This window comes from Hippopotamus amphibius, chromosome 2 (genome assembly GCF_030028045.1).
Source record: "Hippopotamus amphibius kiboko isolate mHipAmp2 chromosome 2, mHipAmp2.hap2, whole genome shotgun sequence".
NCBI lineage: Eukaryota > Metazoa > Chordata > Mammalia > Artiodactyla > Hippopotamidae > Hippopotamus > Hippopotamus amphibius.
Window position 1 is genome coordinate 24,837,341 of NC_080187.1, and position 14,119 is coordinate 24,851,459.

Genomic DNA, 14,119 nt, shown 5'->3' on the forward strand with positions numbered 1-14,119 from the left:
GGGATATGTTTTTAGACTAATGTAAATGATTTCCATTTAATTTTTAGTCAGAATTTTTTCTCTGTACTTGCTTTTAGCTCTTGTCAAATAATTGTCATAAAGATGAGGTTTTACTTACTGTGATCCATTATCTGTGACTCACACCCCATCCTATGACTTTTTTTCCCCCAAAGATCCTCATGTTAAAAAAAAAGAAATTTATGGAAGAATGTAGTTAGTTCCTCATGGGATTGTAGAATTTCTCATTGGAAAGATTTTTCTCTTAATATATAAAATCACTTTTAAATGTTAAGATTTTGGCACTGTGAATGCTAAACTTTACTGTTAAAATATGTTTTCACACTCTCTTCATAGCTGTTTTTGTAATTTTTGTTTGTTTTTTTACTTCTCTATTTTTCCTATAGCAACTCTACAGAAAGAAGCCTGGTTTAGCCATCACATTTGCAAAGCTGCCTCAAAATTTGGACAAAAACCGATATAAAGATGTACTGCCTTGTGAGTATCCGGCCTGAATGCCTCCTCCCCCCCACACACACTGAGATAATGTTTCCCTTTTTAAAACAGATTGTCTGGTATTCTGGAACGATTTTCAGTGTGTCTGTAAACACCACCGTCTTTATTGCAGCCATTTCAAACTCTGAACAGTTGGGGAATAGTGTTTATGCTAATGCGGCGAGAGCTGCAGATGGGGCTGGGAACTGAACTCTTGTTTACTTGGTGCGATAAAAATAACGCTCGGAATAATCGGTAAATTTCTTGCCCCCCCACAGATGACACCACGCGGGTATTATTGCAGGGAAACGAAGATTATATTAATGCGAGTTATGTGAACGTAAGTTAAAAATCTGAATCATAGGAACAAGCACATTAATCGTTGTAACAAGCATGACAGCGGCGTGTGTGGTGCTTCGCGGTCAGCCAAGTGCTTTTCTGTTGACTCCCTCATTTCAGCACCACAGCAGCCATTGAGGGAAGGCCGAATAGTCTCGTTTTACAGAGGATGAAACTAAGGTTCAGAGACATTTAATAATTCGAAAAGTCACAAAGCTGACGGAAGGTGAGACCAAAACTCAGATTTTGTGCCTCTGACTCCATCATCCACCTGTCTTCTGTCCTCAGTTGCTGACAGTGAGGTGTTTTGTGGTTTTGGCCAGTGGTATGTTTGTAACTTTCTGTGCTTTACCCCCATGTCATTACTGTACATCTTGCCTAAAGATAAGAAGAATAAAACCACCTCTGGGCACATAACCCGAAAACAGAAAGTAAAAGATTTCACATGTTGTGGGGAAAACATTCATTTCACTCTGAAAATGCGTCTTGGGCAACTTATCCTCTCTGAACCTCAGTTTCTTCACCTAAACCAGGGATCAGCACACTTTTTCTGCAGAGGGCCAGACGGTAAATATTTTGGTCTCTGCAAGCCAAGAGACAAAATTGAGGATATTAATTAGGTACTTATGTAACCATTTAAAATGCAACCATGTGAAAATATAAAAAAACACTTTTAGCTTGCAGAGTGGCAGTTAAATTTGGCCTTCAGCCCATAGTTTACCAACCTCTGATGTAAATGAACAGATGACTTTTCAGGTTCTCAGGTTATAGCATATCAAGAACTACCAGCAAGAATGGGTCTGATCAGGGATTCCAGTTTTTCCAAAGCATCTGTGGGATTCATTGACCCTCACTTCAGCATTCCTGATGTCCTGCAAGCAGAGCGTCAGAAATGGTGGGGCTGGTAAGACCATGCAGTCCTGGGGTGGGGACTGGCTGAAATCAGGGCTGAGGAAGCCCTTAACCCAAGCACCAACCAAACAATGAGTTAGGCGCCTCCGTTTACCCTTCCCACCTAAGAATGAGTGAATCACAGTGCCACTCCAAAGCTCAGCCAGTTCTCAGTGTTCTTTCGTGGAAAAGACTGAGAAGTAAAAGCAGAGCAGGGTGGGAGACGGACACTGAGGACAGTTGAAAACATTTTGACATTTAACGTTAATCAACTCAGATGGTAACTATGTGAGGTGGTGTGTTCATGAACTTGACTCTGGTAATCATTTCACAGCATATACACATATCAAACCATCACGTTGTACACCTTAAATATATACAATTTTTATTCGTCAGTGACACCTCAGTAAAGCTGGGGGTCCGGGGAAATTTATCAACTCAGTGCCACAAACATTGGCAGCCATGCAGAAAGCAAAGTGGAACAACAGTTGGTGGGATAAGTCTGCATGGTTTATGCTTCAAAGCGAATAAATATTTTGATAGAAAACCCTGCCTAGGGAAAGAGGTGGGCAAGAGGACTGGCATGTGTTACTGACAATGCAGTTACCCAATATTGATTATATTTAGGATAGAGCAGTGAAGGTCTTTAAATGCTTTTCCATCTTGTAGGTCCACTCTGATTATCGCCTGTTGACTGTCATATAGTTTTATCTTAAATACCTAATGCTAGTATTACGGTCAAATACCTTTGAAGCATTTCTGAAAGTAGCTTTTTCTTTGATTATCCTTACTGGCCGAAAATTGATAGAGATGTTATTCCAGTGTGATAACCGTCACCAACTAAAAGAGTGTAAGACCCAGTTCCCTGTCTACCTTGTGACCGTGACCGATTCCGATGCCTTAATGTCTCGCCAGATGGAAATTCCTGCTGCTCACCTCGTGAACAAGTACATCGCCGCTCAGGGACCCCTGCCGCACACCTGTGCGCAGTTCTGGCGAGTAGTCTGGGATCAGAGGCTGTCCCTCGTCGTCATGCTGACGACTCTCACAGAGCGAGGGCGGGTAAGTGGCTTGATTTCCGGTTCAGACGTGTGCGTGTCGCACGGTGCTCTGCGGAGCGTGAATTTCAGAGCTGGGAAAGGTCTTGATGAAGGGTGTCGCCCGGGCCAGCCCCTGTGTGACCCATAAATCTCCTGTACTGATGGACCCCCCCCCCCTCCACCACGACAAAGCTCAGCTCTCTGCCTGCCCCCTCCCTGGCCTTTCCCAGCTAAGGCGTGATCAGCCAGCCCCTCCCATTCCTGGCTTGGGTCCATGATAACACGCCAGAATGCGGGTCCCCTTGCCTCACCTGCCCCAGGACCCCTGTTGTTAGCTGTGGCCTCACCCACCCAGGGCAAGTGCTGGTCCTGAGAAGAGCAGTATGAGTGCCAGGTCCACGGCGGCCACGAAAAGTAGAAGTTACCTCTGTCCGAAATTACTTCCTCTGCTTGTGTTGCAGCAAAACTTGATGCAAAAAAAGAGGTAAGAAGGGCTTAATTAGGAGAGTGGCAGGCCACCATGCTGTGCTGAGCCTGCCGGACGCTTTCCATAGGAACAGATCACTGATTAGATAACAGAAGTCAGTGTGCAAGGGAGACCGTGTAGCATGAGTTCTCTGACTTCTGCCTGCATCTAGATATCTTTATTGTGGAACGTTTATCCAGAAACACATTCCAAAATCAAATATAAGTTAATTTTGAACCACCTATTTTGAATAATCTATAAGCAGCTTCCTCCTAGACCTCTCCTTGCTCAGTGAGCTGTGCTGAAAGTCAGAATACAGGATTGCAATGGGTAGTATGTTGGAGGAGGTCAGTCTACCCTCTCACCCAAAGCAACAAAATAAGGATTCCTACTAATTCTAGAGAGCCCTGTGGATTGCAGAAGGCTTCACACGGGTTGTCCCAGGCAGATGGCTCCCCACCTTGGCTAAAACACTTCCAGGGTCCGTCCATGAGTATTCAGCTGATTTTTTTAAAAAATCCCCCTTTATAACACGCTGAAATCCACATCACTTTGAACCTCCACCCCACCTGCTTCTCTTACCTGGACGACACAGTCAGAAGGTACCTTTCTCTCCTATGCAGTGCCCTTTCAGATATCTGAAAGTAATCTTTGACTTCTGCAAAGCTGGTGGTCAGCAGAAATTGTCTGGTCTGTGTTTTGATGTTGCTGTTGAGCCAGTTTCCCCATTTTGTACTCATGCATTTGACTCCTGAAACCTACACGCAGCACGCTGGTGGGGCTCTGGGTTCAAAACAGGCTCTTCTTGAGCAACTTACTCAACCTCCCTGACCCTCAGCTTCCCTGTATATGAATTGCAGATAGTAGTGCCACCTTGGAGGGTTTGTGAAAACTGAGACAATACATACGAAAAGTTTAGAGAGCTGCCTATCTCAGGTGTCTGGCAAACGTTAGCTCTTGTGTGTGTGTATGTGGCCGTCATTATCGTTCCTGGGAGGATTCGCCATCAGATTCGGCCTTTTGCCTGCGCTCGGGCTCCTTGGGCTTTCCATCTGTGGTTCTCTGTGTCGGCTCTCCCTCTTAGCTTCTTGTCACTCACAGTGTCGATCAGAATCTCTTCTCTTCACAGAAGTCACTGCTGAAAAATGTAAAGGCTCTAGGGACTTCTCTGGTGGTTCAGTGATTAAGACTCCATGCTCCCAAAGCAGGGGGCCCAGGTTTGATCCCTGGTCAGGAAACTAGATCCCACATACATGACACAACTAAGGAGCCTTTGTGCTGCAACTAAGGAGCCAGTGAGCTGCAGCTAAGGAGTCCGCCTGCTGCAACTAAGACCCAGCGCAACCAAATAAATGAATACATAAATTTTTTTTTTTTTAATGTAAAGGCCCTCAAGAGGCAGTAGAAAGCTCCTTTTAGAATACCGTAAGTCAGAGGCTTTGAGGGCACGCTGGGGAGCAGCTGCTCACTCTCCCAGCTCTGCTTCCAGCCCCGGCCATCTCTCCATCCTGTCTAGCCACTTGCCATCAGCACTCTCAGAGGCTTTGCTGATATCACAAGGCAGCAGGTCCAGGGCATCACCTGATCTCCTGGTATGGAAGTCTTGTTTTTGCCTGTTTTAAATTTTTGTTTATATTCTGTTTTTGTATGCGTGTGTGATTTTCTAATCTTGTTTTGAAAAGGCAGTGAAGTTACTGGGACTTTTTTGAACTTAGGGAACCCCGGCTGGCTCACAGTCCGACCCTGTCCTCTCTGTTTCTAGAGCGCCTGCCCCCGTCTTGTTCTGTGGTGTCCTGGGTAAGAGGGCAGATGCTGGGCCCACGCTTCCTGAATTCAAATCCCTGCTCAGTCACTTCCTACCTGTGGGGCTTAGGAAACCTGCAGAAAACCTCTGCGTAAAATGGAATGATAATGACGCCTGTTGTGGATTTGAGGGGAATTGAATGAGTTAATACAGGCAGCCTTCTTGGCGCGGTGCTGGGCACACAATAAATGTTATACAGACATTAGCAATTATAGTCGTTTGGGTTCCACCTTAATTATTGCTGGGACTATACTGTATATATTTTACTGTAGTGTTAGTCATTATTTGTCTTCAGATTGGCTCACCTTTTCTTGCTGTAAGAAATTTCCTTTGAAAGATAGATCTGAATGGAAGCCCAGCATCACTTGCCGTAAGAAGAGGTATCTGTAAAAATGCAAAAACCGCAAGACAGTGTTCTTAAAGTCTGAATACATATGCTTGCCTTCCAGGCTGTGAATGCGAGGCCTGCTTGCCCACACTCTTGCGTGCTCTCTCCTAAGAAGAGAGTTGAAGTACTAGGAAGAGAATGTTAAAGCTATCCTAGACCAAAGCTGAGACACTCCCCGTGGCGCGCGTGTGGTTCTGTGTCCTTTAATGCTCCTAACCTCCTCCTGCCAAATCCCACACTTTGCAGGCCTTGATCTGGGCCACTCTGGTGTTTTATAGATGACAAGACATCAAGTTGATGGCATTGTTGTCTCCAGAATCAACCCCAAATGAAGCTGTGCCTTGTTTGCCTGCCTGTTCTGTGACTTTGCGGGGCCTGGATACTCCATGTTTTCTCAGGAACTGTCCACGGAGGTGCCACTCTCTGAGCTCGTGAGGTCTCTCAGTGGTGCTGCAGTTCCTTAGAACTGACACCTGAACCCAGTGGGGCGTCCGAGTGCTGTGTCCTCGCCTGTGTTGGGCTGCTCTTTCCTCTTCAATGTTGGCTCAGTCTTTCCCAGCTGCAAGGTCATTGTTCTCCATGGAGGAGAGAGAGTGCCAGCAGGCGTGGTTAGTGACAGACGATCTGCCCTGATGGCAGCTCCTTCTTCCCCTCATTCTGCCTGCTGCAGCTCAGGAGAAAAGCCCCTTTCTTCCATCCGGGAGGCCTCACTTCCTCCGGCTGCTCTTGCGGGTCCTGCCTCTCCTGCTCTGTCCTGATTGGAGTCTGCTCGGAACCTGAGTTGCTCCGAGGTCTCCATGTAATCTGGTGGGTTTGTTTGTTTGTTTCCCAGCCCTTTCTTCCTAATTGAACCCCTTCCGGCTGGTTCCATCACGTTCCTGTTTTAGAGATTCACATCTCCCGTGAGTCAGAGCATTCCCTTCGCAATCTCTGGCCCTAGGAACTTACCTCTGTTGTTTATCGATGGTTGGAAACCTGTTCTCAAATCCAGGCTATGTGTTTCCTCCCTCTCCTGTTACCAACTCTCTGGTGACCCGAGCCCTTTATCCTGAGGTCCCTTATCTGGTCCGCACCACCGCCCCTGAGTTCCTCCTGATTAGGAGTCAGTCACTCCAGGCCAGCAGCTCTGTCCCCTACGTTTTCTTAGAGATGAAGTTCTCGGCATGTCCCATTTGCTTTCTCCCACATTCTGCATTTTGCAGAGTGGGCCCCGCCGTGGGCGTGTGCCTGGCGGGGTCCCTGTCGCTGCTCTGTGCTGCGCTCATGTCTGCAAGTGCAGGGAGCCTCACGCAGAGGCCGATGGTCAGTGAGGTGCTCCCACTGCCCAGTCACTTTCATTTCTCCCTCTTTTCATTCTGACCTAAAACGTTTTCCATTGTGCTCTCCCTTCAGGTCCATGGTTTCCTCCGTGAGGAAACTATAGAGGTATAGTCTTTCCATTGAAAAGGTCGTTCTCCTTCCCCTCCCATCAAGGCTGTTTCTTTTGGGGGAAAGATTATTTTTTACATTTATATATGCCCCACTTTCTGTGTGTAGGATCTGACACAAGTGGACTCACTCTGTGAGCCTCGGTTTACTCATATGCAAAACAGAGACAATGGCGGTATCTACCTCATAAGGTTGTTTTGAGACCCAGATAAAATAATGTCCATAACAAGCACAATTTAGTGCTTAGCATATACTGATCAAAAGATAGTAGGCCTTAGGGAATTCCCTGGTGGTCTAGTGGTTAGGACTTCTGCAGGGGGTCCAGGTTCAATCCCTGGTCAGGGAACTAAGATCCTGCAAGCCGCACAGTGTAACCAAAACCGAGGCTCAAAGAAGTGAAGTACCTTGCCCAGGACTGCAAGTTAGTGGAACTTATTAACCAGGAGGGAAACTCAGGATTTCCACAGGCTTCTTGTTCTTTCCGCTACACCCCCAATGCTTAGAGATCCAAATAGACCTAAAATTCAAATTTGATCAAGGGGTAAAGAGAGTCCAGTTCTGGTCAAATTCACTGGGAGTCTCTGGAAATAGGGATAATTGTGGCTCAGCCCTGCATGAGCTCATCACTTCAGAGAGAAGCTTCCCATCAGCTGTCCTGTGGGCAGGACCCTTGGGAGCCTGCAGCAGAGAGCTACACCCCCACCCCCAACACACAGATAAGGAAGCAGATGCAGTCCTGGTGGGTGTCGCCTCTGCCTTGGGTTCTACAGACAGCAGTCCTTCGTGTCTGACGGAAGTTGGGAAGTGGCCACCGACCAAAATACCCAGGTTTCAGGTTTACAAGGAAATGCTTAACTCCGCCCTTCCAGCAGCATGCTTTAATTGCAAACATTCACTGTGACATTTGAAAATAAGAATAGAAAAGCTCTTTCCAGTTATGTGCATCTGTTGGTCTATACCCCTCTCGGCTGTAAGTAATGTGATTTGTACCCAAGTTGATGCAGCTGTAGGCTTGGAGAGACCATTTTTTTTTGAATGAGTCAGAATTTGATGGATCTGTGATGGGATAGGCAGCTTGGCCCCGAGCTTTGCTTGGAGGCCAGAGGCAGGCGTGAGACTGCGAGGGAACAAGGTTCAGGATTTGGAAGGGGGAATAGAAACCAGGAGGGGCGGTGGGGTCAGTCAGCCTGTGGGGAGCCGCCTCAGACCTGGACCTGGGGCAGCTCACTTAATCCCGCTGAGCCCGGGCTTCCTCCTCTGCTGCCTGGTGCGTATCAGCTCCGTGTGAGTCATATACGAAAGCATTGGTGGGGCCCGTAGCAGCAGCGGTGATAAGGGCCACCACTGACCTGTCCCCCGCAGTGAGCCCGGCACCACGCACCATTATCTCCAGCCTCTGCCACCATCCGGGAAGCAGGTGCCGTCCTGTCTTTCAGGTGCAGAATGTGAAAATCAGAGAGGTTAAGTCGTAGCAGGTTCAAAGTCATAGGGCTCACAGCAGAGGAGAAAACGATTCTGGCGAAGTTCTGTTTGGCTCCCAAATGTGTGCGCCTAGCAGTTATTTCCTGAGACGTTCTGCCTCAAGGGGGTGAGGAGTGGACGGTAAAGGAGGGATGAGTTAGAAGGGGGTGCTGAGAGCAGAGCAGGGGCTGAGGGCCTGGGATAGGCCCTAAATCAGGGTCCCATGTGTGAGGCCCGTTCTTCCGGCAGTTGGACCCTGATGATGAAGAGGAAACGTCTGTGCGCTCACCCTCCAGGTCCAGCGGCGGCGAGAGCTGCGGCCTGGCCCCTGGGAGGCTGGGCACCCCGCCCCCTCTGCAGAAGAGGAGGGGAGGTCCCTCTGCTCACCCTACAGAAGATAGATGCAGGGCAGCGTGGCCTCGCCTGCGTTTCTTTTCTCCCAGCAGCTCTCGGAGTATCTGGTGCGAGCACGAGGGCTCTGGCCGAACCCATCTGTCCAGTTCACCGCCATGAGTGCCGCCCCACAGCCAAGCCTAAGTCCTACCCTCTGGTTCCCTTGCAGACCAAATGCCACCAGTACTGGCCCAATCCTCCCGAAGTCATGAACCACGGCAGCTTTCACATCCGCTGTCAGTCGGAGGACTGCACCATCGCTTACGTGTTCCGGGAAATGCTGGTCACGAACACCGAGGTGAGCAGCGCCCGGGCGGCAAGTGGTCCAGGGGAGAGCACAGGTTAGAGGCAGGCGCTGGATCAGCGTCCACCATGGGCCCGGGTAGGGCTCTGCTTCTAGGTCAGTCTGTGTTTTCACCTGGTGAGCATTTCAGTAGATGTACAAGACTGCCTGGAAAAGAGCCAGCCCCCGTGTCCACAGCAGCGCTATTCCACAATAGCTGGCAGGTGGAAACAGCCCAGGTGTCCACTGACAGATAAGTGGATAAACGGAATGTGGTGTGTTCATACAGTGGAATCCTGGTCCCCCTTTTCGAGGTGGAACCTCGAAGACATTATGCTGAGTGGAAGGAGCCAAACCCTGAAGGACACGTTCCGTGGGGCTCCTCTCGTGTGAAGTACCTGGAGTAGTCAATTCACAGGGACGGAAAGGAGGATGGTGGCTGCCAGGGCTGCAGGGCGGGGCATGGAGAGTTAGTGTTTGATGGGCACACTGTTTCAGTTTGGGAAGATGAAGAGGCTCTCGAAAGAGTGGTGATGGTTGTACAACGTTGCGAATGTACTTAATGCCACTCAACTATACGCTTAATAAGGTTTAAAATGGTAAACTTCTTGTTATGTGTATTTTGATCATAAAAAAAAAGAGCCACGTGGGTGGCCCTAATAGCAAGTACCATAGGAGCAAACAGGAAGAGATCGCTGTGGGCAGCAGTGGTGGAGGCGCCATCGGGCAGCAGTTGGCCCCAGCGGAGCCCTAGAGAGTGGGTGTCTGGGTGCGTAGCGGAGGCGGGCGGGCGGGCGGAAGTTGGCAGGGGCCACGGCAGGGTGGTGCCCAGTGGGTAGAAGAGCGTCCGGAGACAGGAGTTCCCTGGCTGGAGGCCAGGGCAGGGCTGGGGTCCTCCTGCCCACCTGCCCGCCGTCCAGTGACTCAGCGAGGCCGCTCCGCCTCTTCGCAGACCGGAGAAGAGCACACTGTGACGCACCTCCAGTACGTGGCATGGCCAGACCATGGCGTTCCCGATGACTCCTCGGACTTCCTGGAATTTGTAAACTATGTGAGGTCCCTGAGAGTGGACGGCGAACCCGTCCTAGTTCACTGCAGGTACTGTGGCTTGTTGGCTTTGTTTTTTTTAATACGCGTACTCCTTGGGAAAGGCCTGGAGAAAGTTGGCAGGCAACTTGCAAGCCCACCTAACCCCACAAGACTAGATATGCTTTTTGCAAGGCTCTGTTTGCTTTCTTCACAATGTCGAAAGATTTGGACAAACTTCTGATTGCAGCACAGACCTGGAGAACAAAGTCCCTCCGTTCCCAGCCGACTGACCTCATAGATGTGCATTAGGTGGGGGGTGGAGTTTGCATGGAAAGGTGGGTTTTTAAGGCGGTTTTTAAGCCCCTGACCTGTTCAGAAGCACACCCTGAGTGTGTGTTTTGTGTCCTTTGAAGGTCAGGGGAGGGAAGCTCCATCTAAGTAAACGTGGGAACTGGCGAGGCGCTGAGCTGGGTTGTGCAGAATTGCTGTCTGAATAAATCCCCCCTCTGCTCCTCTCCCCCTAGTGCTGGGATAGGTCGAACCGGTGTGTTGGTCACCATGGAAACAGCCATGTGCCTAATTGAGAGGAACCTGCCCGTTTACCCACTGGATATTGTTCGGAAAATGCGAGACCAGCGCGCCATGATGGTGCAGACATCAGTGAGTAGAAATGCAGTAATAAAAAATACTAATGATGATGGCCAGGACTGCACGAAGGGCTTTGCAGGTCAAGAGACCAAGGCTCCAGGGGACCGAGTCACTTGCCAACGGTCACAGAGCTCGTCAGGGGCTGAGCGGTTCCAACGCCCTCCCCATCCGACCTCTGCCTCTCGCTGCCCTCCACTTCTGCTGCCTCATGGTTTGTGTCCTGCCAGCCACTTGGCCAGGGAGCAGCCCTGGTTGCACTCTGCATTGTCGAGCCACTGACCCATCACGTGTCCATCAGAAGTAAGCAAGGTCACCCGTGGGTTTCATCCCACCCAGCTGTTCCTGGGTGAGCCTTTTGGCTCAGCAGACGTTTCACATGGCCCTACTCTCTCCTCTTCTGGACTGTCTCCCAGGTACATCACGCCTGAGTACCCAGCACTGCAAGTGTCCTCAAGAGGAAATATTCTGGTTTCCCCCAGAGCTACAAGAGGGGCAGTAGGGTGGCGTGGAAAGTGCATGATTCCCATAGTGGGCAACATTTGAGTAGTGCCTTCCCCTCTCTGTAAGCCTCAGTTTCCCCATGTACAAAATGAGAACAATTCCATATTCATTCATTCATCTATTCCACAGACAAGTGCACAAACAGGAGAGACCTGAGCTTATATCTAATAGAACTGGATCAGTTGACCGTAAACCTCAGCAGCAGTGGGAGAAGCCCAAGGGGAGTCTAAGAACTCAGGAAGAGCATCAAAAGCTGGCTCTGGAACGTCAGGGCTTTCTGGAGGAGTGGCCTCCGAGGCCACAGCCCCCGATGGATGAGGAGGAGTCAGCAAGGAAGGGAGGGGGACTTGCAGTCAGTGCTGTATCCTCACGGACTCATGGACCAAGTTCATAAGATTTTGCTAATGATTGTGAGCTCTTGTTTTAAATTCACGTGCACGCAGGAAACCTGGTTAAGAAAAAAAAAACAAAATCAGGTTGTTAAGGCTGTTCTCTGCCCTGTTTTGTGGCATAGAGGACCTCATCGCTAGTTTAAAAATGTTTAAAGTGCATCTTCTGGGCACATTTTCCTAGCTGGTGCAGCTCAGTGTGAATGCTTTCCTGTCACCCCGGACACATCACTAAAATACGTCTCTTAGGTGTTTGTTAATATAGAGAACCATATCCTACAGAGCAGCTTTCGGTGGTTCTCCTTTTGAAGACAAAATCCAGACTCCTTACCCCAATGCAAGGCCCTCCGCAACCGCCTCCCCACCAACCCCACTGCACCCAGGGGTTCTGGGCTGGGACCGTGAGCCCTGACGACACTCCTCTGAACGGGCCGTCCTTGTTGAAGCCACCGTACCAGTGTGTACACTGGGATGGCCACCCTGCAGTGACCTTTGCTCCCCCCTGACGGTGCCAGACTGCCCGTCCCTCCCTCTGCCTTGTTTCCATGCCATGTTGCCCAGCCCTCTCTGGGAGGAGCCTCCAGCCCTCATCACATAGTGAGCTCACAGATGTGTCTTCTCCACTCAGAGTCCCTGATGTAGCCTTGGGCCTGGCTCGGCCCAGAGCTGGAGCTCAGGGTGTTTATGAGTGAGGGGAAAGAATAACTGTGTCTGTGGTCTGATGCAGCATTTGTGGAGCCGCTGGCCAGCTTGACGGCTTTCTTTTCCTTTTGCAGAGCCAGTACAAGTTTGTGTGTGAAGCGATTCTTCGTGTTTATAAAGAAGGCTTAGTCCAAATGCTGGATCCCAGTTAAGACGACTGTGAAGACCTTCATTCCTCTTTCCCAAGGGCATCCTCCTTCTCTCTGGAAGCAGCAAGAGGAATGTGTAGGTCGTGGGAAAGGAATGAGCACCTTTGAACCCAGGCACTTTAAATTTCTATTAAAAAAAAAAAGGTATCGTGTACATAAGAACTGTGTAGATAACGCATGCGGTTATAGCATCATTTAGGCCCGTGCCTCCTCCAGAGAGAAATAAGCAGAAGGGGATCTCAGTTTGGGGCCTGTCCTAATGCCTTCCTCCTTCTCCATCTCCATATTCCTGTAAACCATCCTTGGGCAACTGAGAGGGGACGCCAGCAAAGCTGTTGACCTCCCAGAAACGAGATGGTGTGGCTGTTCAGAGTCACTTGGATGCATTGTGTGTATATGTGTATCGGACTAAGGGCCGAGCTTTCCAGGGGTCTGGGCGGAGCTGGAGCCGTCAGCATTCACCGCCGGGATGCTAAAGAAACCCCATGAATGTACTGGACGGCAGGGGGTGGGGCGTCAGGCCGAAGGACGAGCAGCGCCTTTTCTGCCCTCCCTTCCGCGGTCCCGTCTCCCTGCCTCTTCTGACAGTCACGTTTCTGAGCATCGTGTCCAAATGCCCTGCCTTCTCCCTGCATTAGCGACCCTTCTCAGGTTGACACCAGTGCCTGAACCGGACGAGCAGTGCAGGTTTCGGGTGAGTTTTCAGTTGAGACTCGGAACGAGGACTCCCGGGGTCGCCCCGCGTGTGAGTGTTCGGAGCGGGTGCCCCTGGCCTCTGCCTCCCTCTCGCTGTACTCTCAGCACCCAGGACTGGAATCATCCACTACTGAATCTAAAACATGGATTGCTGCTACTTCGAGCTATTACACTTGAAAGCTTACGATTTTCCCGAGGGGAGATGGGATGTCACCTAAATATTCAGAACCTTTGACCCTTCTGAGGAAAGATCTAGTCATTGAACCATGGGAAACCCAGCTTGTCGAGGGTTGCCCGTGGATGTGTGTGTCTGTGTGTCTGTGTGTGTGCCCACGGGTGAGTGTTTCTCAGGATCCTAACTTGATTCAGATTGCAGTTGAGTTTATATAAAGAATGAGTCTCTGTATAGAAGAACAAATGTGCGCATTCACTCTTAGTTACAATGGTCTCCGTTTCATTTCAAAGGAGAGGATCAGACTATCTGAATACAAACACCATTTGATGTTAATTTATTCTAAGTACACCATGATTTTGATTGTCCTGAAGAATTCTGCCTTTGTTAATACTGTGTTGATTTTTTTTTTAATTTGTGACAGGATTGTAGCAAATTATTATTTAAGGAAAATAAATTACATAAAAATTCTAATGTGGTATTTTGAAATAGTGGTTTTATGTATCCAGAAGAAGCAGCTAACTAAGTATCCAGTTTCTTAACGAGATTTATAGAAAAAGGATGGTTTCATGTTATCATGCATTGAAATGAGGCCTCTTTAGCAAACTCTGGACCAATTGAGTAGTTTCCTGGTCGCAAGATGGGTAAAGACCTTTACAGTGGGGGCCAGGTTTCTAAAGGTTCTTTGTCTCCAGACCTAGCATATTTACCACATTCTTTCCACCCTTTCCCCACCAATGTTTTACTGTTAAATGGTCGGGGTGGAGGGAGGTGGTGTACAGTGTCGTAACCCATGCTGTGCGCCCGGAGACACGGAAGCCCCGTCCTTGTCAGCGCAATGCCAGGCT

General features: G+C 49.3%; 1 protein-coding gene across 15 annotated transcripts in view; it reads left to right on the forward strand.

The window, feature by feature from the left end:
• The window catches only part of PTPN3 (protein tyrosine phosphatase non-receptor type 3), a 134,253-nt gene extending 120,508 nt beyond the window's left edge, over window positions 1-13,745 (forward strand). For 14 of the 15 annotated variants that reach the window (XM_057723740.1, XM_057723741.1, XM_057723747.1 and 11 more), the window contains 7 exons: window positions 405-495; window positions 771-832; window positions 2,638-2,784; window positions 8,872-9,000; window positions 9,938-10,083; window positions 10,539-10,674; window positions 12,329-13,745. In XM_057723740.1, coding sequence (XP_057579723.1) covers window positions 405-495; window positions 771-832; window positions 2,638-2,784; window positions 8,872-9,000; window positions 9,938-10,083; window positions 10,539-10,674; window positions 12,329-12,406 — 789 coding nt within the window. In that variant the 3' untranslated portion in view covers window positions 12,407-13,745. Of the gene's footprint in view, window positions 1-404; window positions 496-770; window positions 833-951; window positions 1,058-2,637; window positions 2,785-8,871; window positions 9,001-9,937; window positions 10,084-10,538; window positions 10,675-12,328 lie in introns of those variants that run through there. The other variant, XR_009051479.1, reaches the window with a different exon arrangement.
• Window positions 13,746-14,119: the final 374 nt, after the last annotated feature.